Source organism: Echiichthys vipera (assembly GCF_963691815.1).
Source record: "Echiichthys vipera genome assembly, chromosome: 5".
Lineage (NCBI taxonomy): Eukaryota > Metazoa > Chordata > Actinopteri > Perciformes > Trachinidae > Echiichthys > Echiichthys vipera.
In genome coordinates, this window is record NC_139830.1 from 19,481,288 (window position 1) to 19,502,777 (window position 21,490).

The window sequence follows — 21,490 nt, forward strand, 5'->3', positions numbered from 1 at the left end:
CTGATTAGCCTCATAATTTCACTTGTACTGTACTGATGCAGGACTTGGAACTTTAGCTTCTCCCTTATACTGTTACTTAAAACTTTATTTTTGTCTCCTTACAGGTAGAGCTCCACAGAAAAGAACACCATGGCAGGTGGCGGAGGTTAGGGCAGTAGAGAGGCAAATGAATCAGTTCATCAGATCTTGTACGGTACCATCAAAGAGAGACTGCGAGAAATGTTTGAGAGCTGAACCTGAAGCTCTCAGTAACAGAAACTGGCAGAACTTAAAATTTTATGTCTACAACAGGATTACAGCCTTAAAAAGGAAAATGCACCCCAAATAGTATGGCGAACACAAAGAAAATGGTTGTGGAGATGTTTAGTTTTTTCTTAGTCTTTTCGTCTGTCTGTGACTGATAACATCCACCCAGTTCCAGCTTTGTGGGAGTTACCCTGTATTATTTGTTCTGTTCTGTAAAACTTTAAGTAGAAATCTGGTGTTAAATGGACTTGGGGTGTAATAAACATGATAATGAGTACGTGTTTCAATACCCCCAAGTCCATTTAACATTGGATTTCTCCTTTTAAAATGGAATTTCATGAAGCCAATTGTTCAGTCTGGCAGATAGTCTCTTAAAAGCTCAAGCCTTGAGGACACACGCAGAACTTGCGTGTGAATGTTTTTTTTTTACACATAGTTTTACTGTCATTGCAGAATTATAATTTATGCAATGTAACCTATCGGTCTTTGACCTTGTGTCAATAAAAAAGTATGTTCAAAAAGTATGGTCAGTTGTGCAGATCATGTAACTTGGCAGTTATTTCAGGCTAACGAGACCAAACACTAACTAAATTTATCAGGGTAGAGCAAAAACTTCACTTCCAGTGATCACTGGGACATTAAAGCTGCATATATGGAATCTGTGGTCAATTCTGGTAGTGGAAATGGTGGTAGATGGTGGAAATGTCCAGTAGTTGTGTCCCAATCTTCCCTGCTGTCTTAACCACGTTCTGGAGAGCCTATATGCCATTGAAATATAAAATTATTTAAATATGAATATGTCCCCACTAGTAACATATTAATCTGTGTGAAGTATGCAAATTTATGTTAATGTGGTCCCCTGTAAACAGGTTAACTAGTTTTTCCGGAAGTCCCCATAAAGCACACCAGGGACAGGTCTATACCCTTACTTCGACTTTTCTAAGATTTTAAGGCGTGTTTAGGCTCACTCACTAATGGCTACTTTACCTGATTTTTTTCACACTTGTAGAACTTCCAGAAAGGGTAGTCCCCACAAGTGATGATTGCAAAATTGGTCCCCACGAATTATGGAAACCAGTATGTGTGTGTGTGTGTGTGTGTGTGTGTGTGTGTGTGTGTGTGTGTGTGTGTGTGTGTGTGTGTGTGTGTGTGTGTGTGTGTGTGTGTGTGCTATGTCAGTTAATGTGTGATGACAGGAATGTAGCTAAAGGGAATGCACCTGTTGTTTTCAACATCCGTAGAGGTCAAAAGCTTAGATCAACAGACAGCTGTCTTACCCAAATGACATCCCACATTCCAGTAGAACTGGGGGTTGAAATTGGACGAGTCGATGCGATAGGCTGAGGGATAAATCCGTGACAGCTGCCTCTGGTTAAAAGCCAGGAATTGTTCGGCTCTGTGATTAACCAGAGACTGGGCTCTGGTCTCGCTGAATGACAGAACGTCACCTGGAGTACCTGAAGAGACACAAGGGTTAGGCATGAGAAAATGTCTCAAGAAAGAGATTGCAGTGGTCCTATTTGTTTGTGTGTGTGTGTGTGTGTGTGTGTGTGTGTGTGTGTGTGTGTGTGTGTGTGTGTGTGTGTGTGTGTGTGTGTGTGTGTCTGTGTGTGTGTGTCTGTGTGTGTGTGTGTGTGTGTGTGTGTGTGTGTGTGTGTGTGTGTGTGTGTGTGTGTGTGTGTGTGTGTGTGTGTGTGTGTGTGTGTGTGTGTGTGTGTGTGTGTGTGTGTGGTATCATGGCTTTGTTTGTCGTTTCACCTTCATTCAGACACTCCTGTGTGGCAACAGAGTTGGTGAACACCACCAGGTTTGACAGATCTCTACTCAGTTTCATCGTCTTCCTCTTCCGTCCACCCCTAAAACAATTGCCAGATGACAGAAGACAATTGCAAAAAAACGAACAGAGGAGAGTCAGTGAGACCATGTAAACATACCACCATAAAAAAACATGCACACACTCATATACCTGTTTAAGAATTTACAGAGGCAAAAGCAAAGCAAAGGCAAGAGAGGATTGTCCATGAGGGCGGCAGCTTGTGAACCGCAGGAAAGAGCATCAAAGGCAAAAAGCTTAATGGGGCTTGGAGCGCATGCAGTGCGGCAAGACTCCATACATACTGTATACACACACCGTCACGCACATGCAGTCTTGCAGTACGATAGTAGTCAGTCACATAGCCACTCAGCTGCATGCTTGTAGGAATTTGAACTGAGGCATGCATATATGAATATGCGACCAGAGACTTTGAGAACAAACAGAGGTTTTGTACACAGAGCAACTACAGGAGTAAGACACGGCTGAATTTACATACTTCCATACAACTAAAATGTACTATAGTTACAGGGTTCGGTCGGTATAATGGGCAATTATGATCTTTCCAAGTCCCTTTTGTCGCAAGGGGCACTGTATTTTCACTCAAGTATTTTTTATAGTGTTTGGTTTTTCTGCTTTATACTAAACAAATGCTTATCTTATAATTCTTAAAACACTGGTCACAGGAGAATGGTTTTAGTGTCAAAGCAAAAAAAATATTGACTAAAAGAAGCAGCCACGTCTGGATAAGATTTCTATTTCTAACAAAATAATATGTACAATAAACACTGCTTTGAGCCACTGGAACTGCGTGACTACACTTCCGGGTGTCCTGTCTTTGGTCTTTTGCACTTGTGGGTCAGTTCACTCAAGTGACTTGATACATTTAAGCAGTGCGAAAAAGAAATCATGATTGAGCAGCGAGGCTTGCAGGGTGAACACATCCTTGCATTACTGCTGTCCTACGTTTAGTGTAAATGCATCAAAGGTGAAACAGTAAAGAAAAGGAATAAAAAGCAATCAGGCTTCCCTTTCTCTGCTGTCAGTGGTAGCTCTGGACTTGAACACCACCATTTTTTCCCTCACACAAAAATACTTGTGAAGAAGCTTTAGTGGTTTGCATGACACTACAGATGCCCTGAACTGTTCTATGCTCCCAGCAGTCAGCAGATACCAAACCTCCAAGTTGTCAAGGATTGTCAGTGTTGTGGTGAAGTAGGCTGAAGGTCACCTGTTGAACTGTCCTCCGGCCTCCCTCTCAGACTTCTCCAGAGCCTCCTCCTCCTTGTCCACGCTTTGGCATGACAGCCTGGATTTGGAGTGCCTCTGGAAAATGGACACACACACAAACACAGGAATATATATTAACAAACTCACACACAAACTTCATACAATGAAGGTTGTCTCCCTAGCTGAAGAGCAAAAATGCATTGCCTATATTGTTGTCTTCAGTTCGGGGTGTATCTGCAGCTAACTGTATGTATTTCTGTGTGATTCATAGAGAGTGTTGCTATTGTAGTAGCAGCTTTAATGTGTGTGGCTGCGCACGTTGGTGGGTGTTTTAGGTAAAACGTATGTAATTATAGTAAGTGTGTATTTGGTGAAGCGTGGGTTTTATTCTGAGAGAAGCAACATCTCTAATAGGGCTAAAGTGAAGTTGAGGAGAGGATGAGGGTCGCAGTAATTACAGGGTTTAGGCCAGTTGCCAACAGATTACATGCACCCTTCGCATGCACACACATACACACACACACACATACACACAGACACAAAGACACACACACACAAACACACACACACACACACACACACACACACAGACACACACACGTGGGAGGACGCATAATATGTAAAGAGGAAGGCGTAAAAGAATAAAGGGGGGATGTGAGTGCACAGAGGAGGGGAAGGTGAAATAAAGCAAATGGATAAAGGAAGAAATTCTGGCTGAGAAATTATGGAATGTAGAGAAAATGTCTTAAAAGAAATACCCCCCCCCCACACACACACACACACACACACACACACACACACACACACACAACATCTATGTCCAAACCTATATAATACTGTAAAATGAATGATAGATGATAAATTTGTCTCAACAGAAAAAACTGAATGAATAGAAAACATCTTAATAAATGTCACTACAAGGGAAAAATACATGCCTCAGAGAGGATCTAAATCAATACTCTAAATGCTTTAGATCCTCATGTGTAATTCACAAATATGCACAACACACCCATTCACTGCATTGATCTGCAGTGTGGAAATGGGAGATAGGTGTTAAGATACGTGCAGTCTTAATTATGATCCTGCTACCTCACCCAGGCAGAAGATAACACTACAAAGGTTGCTTTGTTCCATTTTGTTAATGTATGACTTTATGCACGATTAATCTGCAGGAAAACAGTGAGGAGGATTATTTTCTGCATCCCATAAGTGAAGATCAGTTGAAGAGGCTTATAAAACTCTTCATGTTTAAATAGTACACTCAGTGGTCAGTTTAACTTTCTGTTTTGATTTTTTAACTGTTTTAGAGAGGCGTTGGATGCTGCAGTTAATGTTGTTGTTGTGGTGAATATTGAGTTATGTCAAGTAACTGTCAAAGCTCCAGACTTACTGTCTTTCTGACAGAGAAAGACGCCTGAGTCCATGCTACACTGAGCGGCGGTCAGTCAGTCTCCCCCTGTGTCCCCACACATGACACTACGTAGCCACAAGGCCTAACCGCCTGCTCCCTCCCTCCTCCATTTCATATTTTAAATAAGCTGGGAAGGAAAGTTCTAGCAGAATGTGTAGTAACCCGTTAAGTAGATCAGTTCAATTTTTATTTGGGGAAAAAAAATGTTTGCACTCTTGTGTAAAGTTAAATGAGAGTATTAATATATCACTCATATGTATGGTAAATAATGTGAAGGAGGCCTAACCAGAAACGCTTAGCTTAGCTTAGCATGAAGACAGATAGTCTGGCTCTGTCCAAAGATAAAGAAAAATATCCACTTACTGCACCAGCACATCTAAAGCTTGCCATTTAGCACATTATATGTTGTATGTTTAATCGTACAAAATACATTTATTGTATTGTATAAATATGTATATCAGTTTGTAAAGTTGGGGTTGGGGTTGTGATGTGCTGGACTATTGTCATGGGCCAGATCACTTCTGGTCCTCCAGGTTTTCCTTGCCTGGAGAAGTCCAACTCAGCACAACCTTGGGGGTGCACTTTGCATCTGTCCTCCACAAAAACAAATTGTTTATGTTTTACTGCACTTATAATGGTCATCTAAAAGCCCTGAGACACCAAGCTGAACCAGCCGAGGCCATCGTGACAGAGTTCTGTCTGACGAGCTGTACAGCTGAGAAAATCTGTGATTTTACTCATTTATTGTAAGTCGCCTATTTTTTCCACAAGTAGAAAAAAGTGCTTGTTCTCTGAGGGCAGTTTGTTGTATCAGGGCTCAAACAAGGTGTCAGGTAAATAGAACCAATAGAAACTTGGATACTGTCTAATAGACAGTATCCAAAGAAGAGAACAACCTAAAGTCGTGTTATTATTGTGATATGAAGTAGTAAAGTTTTTTGTTACCAACTAACCTGAATTTTCCATTTGAGACCTCACACAAATGGATCACAAATCAAGCAAAAGAAAACCGCTCTTCTCATGCTCCTCACCTTCTGTTTGAGCGTCGTGATGAAGGATCTGCTTTGGGATTTCTTCAGAACCCCTTTGGAGCCCTAGAGACCAGGAGAACACATTCAGAGACTGTTTTTGACGTGTGTTTATGTGTGTGCTTGTTTTACGTTCATGGGTGTGGATCCTTTGATGTGCATCTAATCACAACCACATTAGCACCCAGCGATACACTTAAACCCTATAGCTCAATAGCTGGAGGGGCTGCATCAGACATCAGCTAATAAAGCAAAGAGCAGCTGAAGAAGAGAGTGGGTGAGAAATAAGAAAAAAAAGCTAGAAACTGAAAAAGGAAAATTACAGTAAGTTAGACAGAAAGAAAAAAAAGCTTAAGAGATAGAATGAGGTGAAGGGGATCACCATCAAAGGCAGAGTAGAATAAAGAGAATAGGAAACCCCGATGCACAACACCCACTACATTAAAATGGCTGTCAGGAAGCTGAAGCTTCTAAAAATAGCACAGCCGGCAAGCTGAGAAATTAAATATTAAGTAACACTGCAGACATTTAGTTTCTCATCACTTTTGCTGTGTTTTGACATGCTTTGGATGAAACACCACCTTGATGGGAGCACAGCAGTGACCTGTGAGTGCTGCAGTAACTAGTCCACTTCTTTATTTTATCCATTTCCCTCTGTGACTAATACTATGGCCTACTTTCAACATCCCGCCCTCTTTTTTTTCGTCTCCTCATCTGTTGACGAGTAATATTCTGCTCGACATGCAGCTCTACACATTTCCTTGGGTCGGTAAGCTACCTGCCGCAGGTTCTTCTGAAGGCCCTGGTGAGTAGCCCGGAGCAGAGCTCGGATGCTGAAACTGTCTGTATCTTCCTTGTCTCCGATCCGAGACTCCTTCAGTAGAGAGTCCAGTTTCTTTCTGATGTGAGACTCCACCTGGTGATTACCATTCCCCTGTGTGAAAGAAGAGGAGAGTTATGAAGAAAAGTGAAAGAGAAAGAGAGCCACGCAAGGAAATGAGACACACGAAGGAGGTTGTTTCAATAAAGGTGCAAGGACACATAAATTGATACGAGATGATGGAGAAGTAGTGTCCTTTTGGAGCAACAACACATTGTCATTCATGTGAAGCACCTGAAACCAAGCCCAGCCAATATCAACTGACTGCAGGGCAAAAGTATCACCAGCACCACCTTTTGGCAAGAAAGGGTGATGGTGAAAACAAGTTTAGAATTGCAGATGAAGATGCACAAATGTGCACCATCTATAGGTATAGAAATCGTATGCTGTTGTAATATTGACTTCTGCGCCACCTGCAGGCCATGAGTGTTGTCATTTCATCACTGCAGCGTTTAATACTCAAGATTTTATATTTTAAACCTGCAAAAGAGTGTTATTGGGTGTGCCAATGAAGCTTAATTTCAAAGACAACATAAATAATAAACTAAAACATCTGGTTTTACTGCTTCAAGCTACATTGTACTTCTGTTGGATTACTTAATATGCACTATAGTGTCATATTGTTTTAATTTAGCCATAAGGTAGTACAAGTTTCAAATCTTAAACCTCTCAAAACATTAATACTATTAGGTACACATAGGCCATGTCCAAAGTCCCTCCCTTTTACACTCATGCACTTGTCTCTATATAACAGACACTTCGTAGTTTAGTGAGCTGTTAATTGAGTTTAATTGGCATTATATACAGCTGGAGTAAACAACACCACACAAGTCATCTTTTTTCCATAGACCATGTAGCACTACTGGAGCTATATCAGCAGTCACACTATTAATGCAATATTATTGGTGACTGCTGTGGAAGCATACTGCTTTAATGAGCTCAATACAAAACCCCTCATCAGTTGAAACCTGCCACCATCCTTTTAAAATGGCAATGATCATCCAAAGTGGCATCTGCGGCTTCATGCCTCCAGCTAAGTATAGAAGAATGATGCCATATTGTGTTACACAACGGAACCATCTGGAAAATAACTGAGTGTTTTCCTGCTTTTAATGTGGTGAGGGGGGCCCGGGCATATATCACTCAATAAATAAATAAACAGGACTAAGAATGAGGCAGCATGGTGGTGTGGTGGTTAGCGCCCTCACAGCAAGAGGGTTGCTGGTTTGAATCCGGCTGGGGCCCTTCTTTTTGGAGTTTGCATGTTCTTCCCGTGTCTGTGTGGGTTCTCTTCGGGTTCTCTGGCTTCCTCCCACAGTCCAAAGACATGCACGTGTTAGGTTAATTGATGACTCTAAATTGCACATAGGTGTGAGTGTGAATGTTTGTCTGTCTCTGTTTGTCTCTATGTGCCCTGCGATAGACTGGCTTCCTGTCCAGGGTGTACCCTGCCTTACGCCCGATGTCAGCTGGGATCGGCTCCAGCCCCCCCACGACCCCAATAGGGACAGGCGATTGAAGATGGATGACTATATTAATGGGTAGTTCAGGAGTGATCTGCATAAACAAGCAGCGAAGAGATTCTCAAATATTATTTACATGTTTCTGTTTTTTTTTTTTAAATATCATTGACTTGATATTTATATCTGCATCATTAAACATTGATTATTCTGAAACATTACTACAATGATGATCAATAAAACTTTACAAGCACCGACATTACTACCCAATTACTGAAGTCATTATGTCGAGCACAACAATATCATTAAGATCCCATTATCTAACTTGTGTTTGCGGAGCCTGCATGCAGGAAGGGGTTTGATTCTCTAACATTAGTCCCTGAAAGATAGGATGTTGTTGATGCCTTTTTTTTTTTTACTAACTGATACTACTACTACACGCTTGTAAAGGCAGATGCTAGATGCCACTAAATCCTTTACGCTACATCATAGAAGCCCCAAAGCAAAGCTGCCCAGAAAGCAGGAAAGGTTAAGGAAATAAATGAAAACAAAGGAAATATGTTAAGTTAAAAATACAAAATTAAAAGATAAAAAAACGAGTTTTGTAATGCTCTCTCATTTATTATATCAATTTCATCTAGCAATATACTGTACTAATTTGTCCGGATATGTTTTATTGTGTGGAATGACTGCTCTGTGACAGGAGAAAGTCAGGCTTATTACAGCTTTGGCACTGATTGAAATGGAAAAGGCCTTCATTAGTGACAGGTTACTCTGCCCATACACAAAATTGCCATACTTTTATAAAAACGAAAAGTAAATTTAAATCTCGCAAACATTTTTTGTCTTTTATCTTATATCATAATTACAATATGACACAAGACACAAACGTGACTCTACACAACTGACCTTAGAATTTTTCTTTTCTTTTTTGTTAAAGATTATTTTTTGGGCAGTTTTCAAGCCTTTTATTATGTAGGACAGACAAGAAATTGGGTGAGAGAGAGAGGAAGACATGCATCAAAGGGCGGCAGGTCGGAGTCAAACTTGTGGCTGCTGCCTTGAGCCTTCAGTCTCTTTACATGGGTGCATGGGTACATGACTGCTCTAACACTCAGCCACTGGCCACCTCGAAAAACCTATTTTACTGACTTTAATGTTTACATCAGCCGTATACAATATAGGTCCAAGCAAAAATACAAAGAGCCTATCAGAGATATATTGGAAATGTCAAATTGAAAACAAGGAGAAAAGATGCGTAACATGTCTATTTTGGGGTTGTAACACCATTTTTCATGTGTGTTTGTGTGCACGTTATGTTTATTGCTACATTATTCTATCTTACATTACTGCTTTTCAGCTTGAAGTCATCCTCAATTTCATCGGCGCTGTCATCATCAGACACTTCACCTTCCTCTGCGTCTGCAGACAGATAGGCGGGTAGACTCTTCCCCTGGATAGAGAGAGGACAGACAAAGACATGAGAGGATAGTGGACCAACATACATTTGACCCATGCATATGTAAGAAATCCTTGCTAGTCTTTTTTATACACTAGGACGCCCACACGGGTTGCACCTGTAGTCCGAGGATAACACAGTAGAATGCATCATGATTAACTCAGACATTCATAACTTTAACTGCACACAAGCCTCGAAACACAAACATGCACCTTAAAGTAATCTCCATTTTGCAGCTCCTTTCTCAGTATTCAAAAGCAGAATGGAAGCTATTAACGTCGCATATAGACACACAAGAGGGCACAAAAAACACACTTGTGCACACACAAACATACAACACAAATTGAAAAATCAGCTGCAGATTCTCTGTGCAGCACCCTGAGCAGCCTTTTCTCCAGGGTGGAAGCCCATTAGTGAGCCATTCTGAACGTGTGAGTGGGAGTCAAGATTTCTTTTTCCAAAATCAATGGCAGATCCAAGCTTCCCGCAGTACATCGAATCTCACTGGCTGACATCAGTGCCCTCGTTACAGCCGTTGCCACAAGTAGTCTATCCCCTCTTCTGTGACTGTCAAAAACCCTTACTCCATTTTCCTTTATTATTGTGACTTTCTGGTCTCTTGCTCTACTGGGGGTTGGAAAGGGTGAAAGGCTCTCAAACGAGGGCAGAGAGGGGGAGGAAAAAGATGGAGGAAAACTGTTAGAGGAGTAAAGGGCTTTAAAGAAAATCAATATTGCTCTTTCACTTTTCAGACATCTGGCTGGGGAGGGACAAAGCCAGAGCTCCTGTCTTTCCAAGGGAACAATGCAAGCTTTCTTCACATTACAGATAAAGTCAATTTTATCTGGTTCTTATAAAAAATTCAATAAATGCTGAAAGCTTTTGCTCATTAAGATGCTCTCTGTTTGTTTATTTGTATGAATGACTCCTCCTGTTGTGGTGGATAAGGATTTTCTGGGTCTAAGGCCAATCAATGTGAGGGCTTATTTATAAAAGGTAGGGTTGGGTTTTCATAATTTTTGAAGATGACCATATCAACCATGTTTCAAAGATCATCTCAGTGCACCACTGTCCTGCCTTTTGGGATTACAACAGCAGTTGCTGCAAAGAGATAAGCCTGTGAGGCTGGACATGATAACTGACTGTAAAGGGTGCAGAGATGGATAGGGAGGAAAATTTATTTTGAATTTTAAAATGATCAGTCGCTGATCGGATTTGTAGGTAGATGCTTTTGCCAAAAAAAAAGTTTGTGAGAGGATTTGGAAAGTCACCAGATTTAGTGAGTTTGCAAAACTGACTGCACTATGAACCATTTTTCATCTTTAAATATTTTTTCTTTTCTTCTGACCTTAGTAAAACCAATTACGTACAAGTTTGGAGTTGTAAACCATGCATTTGCCACAAAATGAGCTTTGTACGTTTGAGAAATGCAGAAATGCCTGTAAAGAAAAGCATTTTTATTGCACCAAATAAGGAAAACTTTAATGTTTTATATGACGTTCCTTTTGTTCACCAAAAAGTCATACACAGACACTGGAGCTGCTAAAACTTTCTGAAACAGAAATCTATATTGACTGATTTGGGGAATTGGGAGGTGTTAGCCAAAAACATAACAGAAATATAGATTATGAAAGTCACTGATGTATCTCCGCCAAGGTAGAAGGTAGTTTAACCATGTTTTACAGAGGGGGGTTCTCTGAGACCCCAAACAGAAGTAATGTTTCAATTTTCCTCATAAAATTAGGAAAAATCATTGAGTATCAAGCTGATAAAACAATTAAGTATGTATTGTTTAAGAGGACCCAGGGTCTCCAAACAGTAGAATGGTTAAACGTTGATGGAGGTAAGAGACAGAACGTGAACAACAATTTCCTACATTCCTTACCTCCTTTCTGTGTTATATTGAAACAAGCATCCTGTTTCCCAGAGAGGCAACCTCCATATATGCCAAAATAAAAGCATTAATCAAAACAGACCGAAATAAAGAGTCTACAATCCAGCACCTTGGGAAGAACTAATCAGTCTTAATCTGTACTCAAGAGTACTTAAGAGTTTTAGTGGCTTCATTTTAAGTTAATGAAGAACTGCATTATTTATTATTAGCCATGTAGGGGAAATGGTGTGAGTAAAAACACAAAATATAAAAGCTTTACTTTCCAGTTTTAACCAGGGGTTTGAGAAATAAATGACTGTCATTCGGTGTAAACTCTGCTGGGTATTTGTCATGGAATTCAAATATGTTTTTAAATATTCATCTATTCATCATGGTTAATTGCAGAATTGCTGGGACTAGTATTTAAATAATGAATCGTTTGACAGCTCCAACTGAGTCAGCGTGCAGGTTGTGTTTGTACATGTGCCTCTTTTTGCGCATGATTGCATGACAAAAACAAAAAAACAACAATCTGTCGCTCAATTATCATATGCCAGCATCACATCCCTTTCTGGTTCCCCTCTATGATTAATACAATGACCTAGTTTTGTCCTCACTTTCTCCTCTTCTTTCTCTTCATCTGTTTATGGGCAATAATTAGCTGCCTTGCAGTGCCTATCCCACTCCCCCTCAGTACAGCAACGAACATGAAGTCAAATATGGAGAGATAACGAGTGCTCTGCTTTCTTCACTGAAATAAGAGGTAGGAAATGAAGGCGTGCGGGGCAGATGCCTTGAAATGCAAGTGCACATAATGACTGGGTCTATTTTAATTTTGCAATTTTTGTATTCATTTAAAACACAGTGTGTCATTCTACCATCCATCAACAGTGTCCATATATTTGCACTTACTTTGATGAGTATCTTGCCCTGCAGGCTTTGAGGACTGGGTAATACTTTGGAGTCTCTACTCAGAGCATCTCTCACGTCCAGTTTGTCTCCAAAGATTTCTCGCAGGTACTGAGCAATCTTCTTCTGCTGCTGGATGCTACAGTGGTTCTCTATGGACAGAATTACTGGGAACCTAAAAGCAAGAAAATTTCCATAAATTACATCACAACCTGTCAACACAACGTGTCTTGAATGCAGCCGATGGCCTGAAGTGAGACTGATGTGCTGATGTAAGTTTCAAACTGTACTTCCATTTCTCACCTCCAACCAACAGAACAGTGAGGAGGTAAATGATGTAAATACAGCTGCATAAACAGTGCTTCACCTCTGTGGCATGGTGTGTGTGTGTGTGTGTGTGTGTGTTGTGTGTGTGTGTGTGTGTGTGTGTGTGTGTGTGTGTGTGTGTGTGTGTGTGTGTGTGTGTGTGTGTGTGTGTGTGTGTGTGTGTGTGTGTGTGTGTGTGCGTGTGTTTTCATTTAGAATGGGTGGAATGACTTGTGGCCACACAGCAACGCAGCTCAAATGTCAGGTGTGTCAGACTGACAGCTCTCCCTCAGGGGACGCAGCCCAGCTCTCAATCTCTGATCCACAAAACACACACTCACATGCAAGCACACATTTAAAGAAATTTTACTTTGACACACACCTCTAGGAGCTCCTCTCAAAAGAAAGTGAGAGGGCTCAATGAGCTGTGTAATGTGTGTGTGTGTGTGTGTGTGTGTGTGTGTGTGTGTGTGTGTGTGTGTGTGTGTGTGTGTGTGTGTGTGTGTGTGTGTGTGTGTGTGTGTGTGTGTGTGTGTGTGTGTGTGTGTGTGTGTGTGTGTGTGTGTGTGTGTGTGTGTTTAAGATAGCAAACTACAATGCAGCCCAGGGGCTATTAATCATATTAACAGGTGGTACTGATGATAAAATATCCGCTAAATGTAAAAGGTGAGAGCAGCAGAGAGAAATAGAAAAGACGAAGCGCAGCATGTTCAATTTAATCACCTATTCTTTCTGTCAGAAAGATTGCTAATTAATATGTTGTGAGTTTGAGTATATATTATTATATAAATATTTCCAGATTAGCAAGTATGAATGTGTTAGCAAGTGTTTTCTTTCAGTAGGTCACACTGAACACATTTAGCATACTTATCCTCATTAGAAAGAGCTTTGTTGACTAAAAGTATTTAGGAAAAGTGTGTCAAAATATATACTAGTGTTGCTGACTATTATTTTCTTAATTAACTTTAATCCTTTAAAATGTTTAATAATAATGATGAACGATAAATGTCAGTTACAATTTCCCAAATCTAGCAACATTATATAGTTCTGTCTGACCAGCAGTTTAAAGATATTGAATTTACTTTAACAAAGGACAAAAAAGCAGTAGAGCAGTAAATGAAACAAGGAATTGTTTGGCAGTTTTGCTTGAAAAATCACTTTAATGATTCAACTATTTTCAAATGTTAATCATTTTCAGTCAGTTGTCTGATATGCTAGTCGTTTTTTTTAATGTTGCCCTATTTTGATCTGTGATTGATTGTAGAAAGGAAGAAATGTAGAAAGGCTACTTGCAAAATCTGTTATTGTGATGCATGATGACGCACAAAGTGAAACTACAATCAATTCAAATTTATTATAAAAATAATCATTTTTATCTAACATTTAGATAAAAAGTTAAAACATTAAAGACTGAAGGTTGACAAAAATGGCATTTCGTGTTTTTCACTACTTATTATGTCAATCATATACTTTTATAGTTCTGAAGTTGGCAAAGTATGACATTTTGGAAAATGTCCTTATTTGTTTTCTCGCCGAGAAGTTGATGAGAAGATCAAAACCACTCTCATCTGTCTGTTAAATGTGAAGCTGCAGCCGGCATAGGAGCTTCTTGGCCAATAGGCTATGCTATTACTCAAATAGCGAACAATCTTTTAAACCCATATCATAGATAACCTGCTAAAAATAGGAAATATTAACGACTATAAAAAATTATTAAGAACAGATGCACAGCCTTATTAATTTTTGTGAAACTTTCAGCAACCTATTGCCAAATATACTTATATTTCTACTTTAATTGAATCTAGTCCAACACTATCTGTACCTTTGAATTAAATAAATGGTTTTAGAACACAGGAGCTGTACTCATGAGTAGCTGCAATACATGTCAAAGCTAGCCAATGTGGCAGCAGGAAGCTGCATCATTCATCACTTTGTTTGGGTATTGTTGGACCCAGCAGAGACAAACAGTAGCTCCTCAGGGAGCCGGAAGGAATGCCACTAAGCAGATGGTTGAGTAATAGGTGCTAATTACAGCCAGAAAATAAGTGTTCTCTGAAAAACACAAACCTGGCTGGCTAAACGTTGCTTTTTTTGTCATTAAACCTTCTATCAAAAATATAATTCTGCAGCATTTTATGAACGAGCTAATGCTATTATATTATCCCATAGTGGACCCCAAAGCAACACAATTAAACTGAAGAGGACATATGTTGTCCTCTTCAGTTTAATTGTGTTGCTTTAATCAATAAAAAATATGTTTGTGCAATTGCTGTGCTGTGTGTCCTGATGCGAAGAACATTTGCTCTACTGACTGTCAACCAGAAATTATGTTTCAGTCAGATTGATATGAAATGAAGGAGAAATCAGTTAAATGGCATTTCTAGTTGGCATCCTGGCCTATTTTCTCTCAGTACAATACCTACTGCATGGGAAAAGGGAAGTTTCTAGTTTCCATAGAATGTCAAAAACACTCAAATGTCATCAAACACACACACACACACACACACACACACACACAGACAGACACACTATAGGGAGTTTTGACTCACTGGTTATTTATGAAGGCATATTTGTTGATGGTCTCTATGACAGACTTGAATGGTATCTTGGAGGTCAGAGTGTAGCCGTGTTGGACCATCGGCTCTCCATCAGGACCATCCCAACAGTCCACTGCAGGGAAAAACAAAGTAACAGAGTAAATAACGCATAAATAAAACACTGCATTGTCTCTTCTCACTGTTCAGCTTGAAACCAGCAAATACACTCTACTTCATTTCCTCTTAGCTATTTCACAATCTCCTAAAGAATACTGGCATTCAAATATTCTGAGACACTAATAGAGTGCTACTGTTTTTTTCCTTTGTTTCTACAACTATGGGCCTTTGGACACAAACTAACATACAAGGTTTCATTAACATCCCTAAAAGGTGATTATTTTATTCCACTTTTAGTGCAAAACAGAGTGATACCATTTGATATGTGGTGTAACAGAGTTTGCTGCAATTATAAACCAGCTTGTCCATCTATTTTTTTTTCACAGCAGACATTTGACATTTCATCGTAGGAAAAGCACTGTTGTAATAAAAGTAATGTAATGTAATGGGATAGGTGTCCCAGTAAGTAATGACAGTTTGACAGTAATGTGTGATACTATGAAATAGCTCAGGCCTGCTTAATGTTATTATTTGCACCTGTGCTTTTCCTACTGTGACATGTCAGAATGTCTTGTGTGACATGTGTGGAAAAGGCTTATGCACATTCAGATTATCTTTGCATGCCATCCATATTTCATGCATGCTTACCTTCTACACAGCGGCAGCCGGACTGCAGCACCCAGGCATACATGTCAGTCTTTGAGTGGGAGAGGAGCTGGTCTCCAGTTAGGTATGTGTTATGAGAAGAGGCGATGAAGTAGTTACACAGAGGCTGCTCCATGTCTTGATTTACCTCATGGTGCAAAGGGTTGAAAATGTCACAGGTTGGACTGCGCATGAAACTTGTAAAACCTGCAGGAAGATACAAATGTATTAGAATCAAATTAATTTTAAGTCAAACCAGGCATTGTTAAAGAATTATTATTGGTTTCAATTATATGTTTTTGCTTTGGAAAAAGGATTTTATTTATTTTTTAATAGATGGGCTAATTTGGTCCAAACTGAAGTAACAATTAATTGATTAATTACATTCAGATTTTTATGTTGCTCATGGGATGAATGGTGGCTAATCATTTTGGTGACCCTCTGACTTTTCATCTAGCATCATTGTCTGGTCAAAATTTAGTTAAGTTTATGTGCAAATATTTGCTAAACTTATTCCCATCAGCCTCAGCTGCACTTTGTGTCTAGTGCTAGCAAATATAAGCATGCTAAAAAACTGAACTAAGATGGTGGACATGATAAACATAATAGCTGCTTAAGATGAACATGTTCATTGAAGCATGTTAGCATGCTTATGTTAGCATTTAACTCAAGTTTAACAGATCCAATAGCATGGCTGTAGACTTTCCGTCTTGTTGATTAACATAGATTTTTAATTTAAATGAGAAAGGCAGTTGTTGAGATCATGGTGGAACACAGAAAAGTATTTTAAATATTGTGATGTTGTCATGCAGCGGTCCTGCCTCTTTCCTGCACCACATTGACATTTAGATATAATATCCTGAAATAAAAGTGTACACAAAAGTTTTCAAACTACCAGCCCCAGATCATATCCTGCACCTTCTGACAGCTTTTTACAGTGACATCTACATGTCTCTTCATTGCAGGTTACTCTCCAGGAAGATACCAAAGGATGACAGTCAAATGCATTCAAACCACAGCGCTAGGGTTTTAAACCACTGATGGATATACTTCACACAACCAACTGTTTTAAGGTGTTACAGCATGAGGTGAAGAGAAAGCAAAGAAAGCATCCTTTCATCCGGAGAGGAGGGGATAAAAATGAGACAAGAATACCAAGGGCATGAAAAATAAGCTGGGAAGCAGATGAGGGAAAAGGAGCACTTGATGTGTAAATGGAGACTGTGGGGGAGAAATGGAAAATGTGATATCGAAAAGATTTTTGATATGGAAAGTCAGTGATCAGACTGGACACACAATCTCGTCATGGTGCCATCATAGCTTAATCCAGATTTGAACTCCTACAGTTTGACATGAAATATTCCTATTGTACTATAGTTAACAGCACATCACACTGCCGATGTTGATGTGGATCTATTTGTACATTACTATCACATCTGTGCAGAATGCATGTTTAAACACAGCGCTGGCCTGCAGACACACTGGTCTGGTCAACCAGGCACACACTGTGTTAGCCTTCATGCCACCAACAACAAGATTAGTCTCACCCTTCCTCCTCCTCCTCTCATCTCCCCATACTCACTCCTCTCATTTCTGTCACACTCTCTTTACCGCCGCCCTCATTTTGACTTCCCAATTTTCTCACACTAGCAACCCTTCTCAATCCTCACTCCTTCTTCTCTCTTATGCTTCCTAATCAACTAACTAACTCATGGTCATTCTTTTACCTTTTTAGCAACTCTTTGTCAGGATGTACGGTTTTTATTATGAGAGGTGGAATTCAAAGTAAATAATAAAACCAGGGTTAATGTAAACGTCAACTGAACTGTTATATGAAATTATATTTGATATCCTTAAATTTCAATTCCAATTAAATATGACATAAGTGTTTTCTGGTTAAAGCCAAAGTTATAGATATACATGTATAACAATTCTACCATTCTGCCCATGCCAACTCCATCCTCACTCCACCTTTGCCCATTTTTGGATTAGCCAGGAGTTATGCGGCATCAGGCACTGGCAAAATGGCAATGACCAAAGCCACCAATTTGAGCTTCATTTTCAGAATTCTATGGGGATGCCCATGTTATAGTCTGGTCTCCACAAAGCCCTAAAATTTTGTCATTTACAGATGATTGATGGAATGATTGAAATATTAATCTCTCATCTCTTCATTGTTGAGCACACTTTGCAAACCATTTATCATTCAGTGTTGACAATGGTGTAAGCAATTAGTATCATTTTGTGAACTGGCCAATGTGCAATATTCATAAATCACACAATGTGTTAAACTCTGCTCCTGCAAGTTGACACCTCCTGGACAAATTCCATGATGGGATAAACTCTATCAAAACCTGATTTTGGTAATTGATGAAGTTGCAAACAGCTGGTGGGTTGTAATAGACAGGAAAGAGAAAGACAGTGAAATGGGAGAAAATTACCTTCTATTCCCATGACGCCCCTTTGTTTATTCTCATCCGACACCTCAAACTTGTCAATGATTTCTGCAACATACTCGGGAGTCACATTGGCCATCTGTAGAGAGAAAAAAAATAATGTAGCTGACTCTTTGAGATATATTAATCAACAATTATTTAATTCCAGCATAAATGCCAAATGGAGTCAGAATTATTTCCCATCTTTGTAACACATTTGTGTTGTTATTTGATTAACTGTCAACCATGTCAAAGGCACAGCACAGTCAGAGTATTAATGCTGAGTATCACAGGCAGAAGGTGGTAAATACAGCATGATGAAAAATGACACCATTGCAGCATAAGAGAGAAAAGAATGTCGGAAACAACAAGAAAAAAACTGAGAGAAAAAAGGAGCAAAGGAAAAGTGTAAAGAATAAGAAAAGGTCTCTCATGAGACAAACCAATTTTAGGTGCGATAAATTGGCTTAGTGGAGCAAATTCCTCTGGGCAGACAGCTGAGACAGAGGGAGTTACATGTTACTAAGGAGAAGAGAACTGGAACATAATCATTCTCTTTTGTGTGGCTGGATCTCAAATTGAAATGGCTGATTGAGGAAAAAGTAGTTTGGACACCTAATCATAAAAAATTGTGGGGTTTAACAACACTTTCTGAGCATTTTATTGGCTCTAACCCGAGACCGCAGTGACCTTCTTACCTTCTGCTCGATGCGCAGGAAGTTGGCCAGCTCCTCCGCTGTCAGGTGATCCTTCCTGTCACTGTACGCCATCATGAGCAGGAACAGGTCACGTCTCAGAGACATCATCTTGTAGAAGACGGAGAACTCCTCGTATGTCAGCGTGCCCTGCTGATCGTCTGTGTCTGCCTCCTGTGAGTATGAGTCAGTGACATCTCATAAGTGACACCTTAGGCTATTATATTTTGACGGTTAGACAAAAAATACAACAACTGGTTTAGTGAAACTCATCTGAAACAACACTGGTCAGGATCTAAGCAGTACTTTATGATGGATTGTAGTGAACTCATCTGTATTTGAGAATTAAAAAAAATTCTGCCAACATTTTTTATGTACAACCCATGAACAAACTAAACAAACCATAAATAATCAAAGGCACTTGTTAACAGTCTCCCCAAAGTCATTGTAAGGATGTTTATTGTTGAGCTAGTGGTCCGTGCTAAAGCTGCTATCAAGTCAAATCATGTCAAGACATTTCAAGTCAAGTCTGGAGGAGATTGACACACCTGAATCAGACTTACAAAAATAGCAATTATTTAATTAATATAAAATGTTGATAGGTTTTTGTTGCTGCACCTAGCAACGGCAGCTTCCCTGTCTGTTGAACTGCCAGATGAATAAGTCTCTCTTTACCAATTGGTGAAAGGCATAATATGTAGTAAAAAACAATGTACAGACTAAAGTTATCCCTCTCAATCATCACTTAGAAGTGAGTGGAGGTGTCTGTATTGAGTCTCTCTTTTCTTCGTTTTTTGCTGTGTGTGGGAAGTTTATGGCCGTCAGCAAAGAGTCTTTGGGCCCCACGTGTGTTTCTGACTCCCAGCCAATAACAGCACACAGGGTGAGCAGCCTGTTCTCTGTTGTCATTCCCAACTAACGCTTTGTCACTCCCCTCACCCTCAGCGTCTCATACCGACACGCAAGACTGCATGTAGCATCTGTATGAATCAGCGTACTGCAACAACGAATGGGTTATTTCATTGCTGTGTGTTTGTGTGTGCTTCTTTGTTGCTCCTCTACCTCTTTTGCTCCAACAGCTGTCTATGTGCAACTGAGCGCTGCTGCTACACAGTCAGTCCCCGGTGTGTCGGCTTTACCAACACACTCACACACAAACACACACACACACACACACACACACATTGAATCTCTGAATTTAATCATAATACAATGATGTGTTACCTCCCAGCATGGTTGTGTGGAAACAATCAGAAAATAATGTTTTATTCCTCTGATTCACTGCTTTGCCCTCACTGAATGCCGCTCCCTCTCTGGATTCAATCTCTAGCTCACACGACAACCGCTGCTTTCGCTCTCTCTCTCTCTCTCTCTCTCTCTCTCTCTCTCTCTCTCTCTCTCTCTCTCTCTCTCTCTCTCTCTCTCTCTCTCTCTCTCTCTCTCTCTCTCTCTCTCTCTGTTTGTTTTTACAAATAGTAAACAATCTTACTATATATTATACAATTAAGATGAAAAAACAAAATGACCTTCCTTCCTAACATCATTTAGAATGAACACAATATCAGACTGAATGGATGCAAGTGAAATGTAATGGAAATGCAGTCTGATTATTACTCTATAATATATGGCAAAAAACAATAATCAGTGATAAGTGATAAGCTAATATCTGCTCAAGTATAGAATTGTCATCTTTGAAGATGTATACACAGGGGAACAACATGTGCAGCTACAGATTGTCTCATCTTTGTTTGTTTTTCTCCATCTCTTGTCATGTTACTCTCTTTCACACTGATACAAACAGAATTCAACAAATAAATTCACACTGGCAAGTGTGCACAATATACCGGTCTTTATGGCACAAACACAGTACCTCTCCAACCAATGTTTTTCTTTCCTAACCTCATATGTCAATGCATGTTGCCCGAGGACACACACAGCACGGCTCGCTGCTTATTTCTCCTGCCACCCACTCCGGATCCGCTGCCTCATATTACCTGGATCGCACCAGGACACCAAATCTAATAATACCAGCTAATGCCTCCATCACACTCCCATAATGAGCTTGCTGTGTGCTATGGGGACTCGATCACAGAAAGAATCTACAGACAACCAGCAGGATGAATCACTGTGAAGGACTTAATCAGAAATACATGGACAGAAATCAATCAGATTTGTGAGATTTTAAGCAAACGCACAAGCTGTTCTAGTTCACAACCGTGTTCTATTTCATCCTTACTGACCACCAGAGGCAGTGCTTAACCCTGAATATCTTCTGTCTCGCGCATGCGCAGGTCGAGTATTAATATCAACAAAGTCACATGTGACCTCGGATGACCCCCCCAGCTTGGGTATAAGTTCCGGTGTCATCCACGAGATCGCTTCCTTTACATCTTCTCGCTTTGCAGGTTAACGCTTGTTACTGCGGTATCATTAGCTTTAGCTATAC

The 21,490-nt window shown here is 39.9% G+C and overlaps 1 protein-coding gene across 1 annotated transcript in view; it reads right to left on the reverse strand.

Moving 5' to 3' along the window:
* Positions 1 to 21,490, reverse strand: part of plch1 (phospholipase C, eta 1) — a gene marked incomplete at its 3' end in the record, with an annotated part of 77,981 nt that overhangs the window by 24,091 nt on the left and 32,400 nt on the right. Inside the window, exons 6-16 of the mRNA XM_083913483.1 lie at positions 19,048 to 19,218; positions 18,356 to 18,449; positions 15,918 to 16,121; positions 15,165 to 15,285; positions 12,313 to 12,484; positions 9,414 to 9,521; positions 6,507 to 6,662; positions 5,732 to 5,794; positions 3,291 to 3,385; positions 2,005 to 2,102; positions 1,524 to 1,703 (exon numbers count right to left, since the gene is read on the reverse strand). Coding sequence (XP_083769609.1) covers positions 1,524 to 1,703; positions 2,005 to 2,102; positions 3,291 to 3,385; positions 5,732 to 5,794; positions 6,507 to 6,662; positions 9,414 to 9,521; positions 12,313 to 12,484; positions 15,165 to 15,285; positions 15,918 to 16,121; positions 18,356 to 18,449; positions 19,048 to 19,218 — 1,462 coding nt within the window. The remainder of the gene's footprint in view (positions 1 to 1,523; positions 1,704 to 2,004; positions 2,103 to 3,290; positions 3,386 to 5,731; positions 5,795 to 6,506; positions 6,663 to 9,413; positions 9,522 to 12,312; positions 12,485 to 15,164; positions 15,286 to 15,917; positions 16,122 to 18,355; positions 18,450 to 19,047; positions 19,219 to 21,490) is intronic.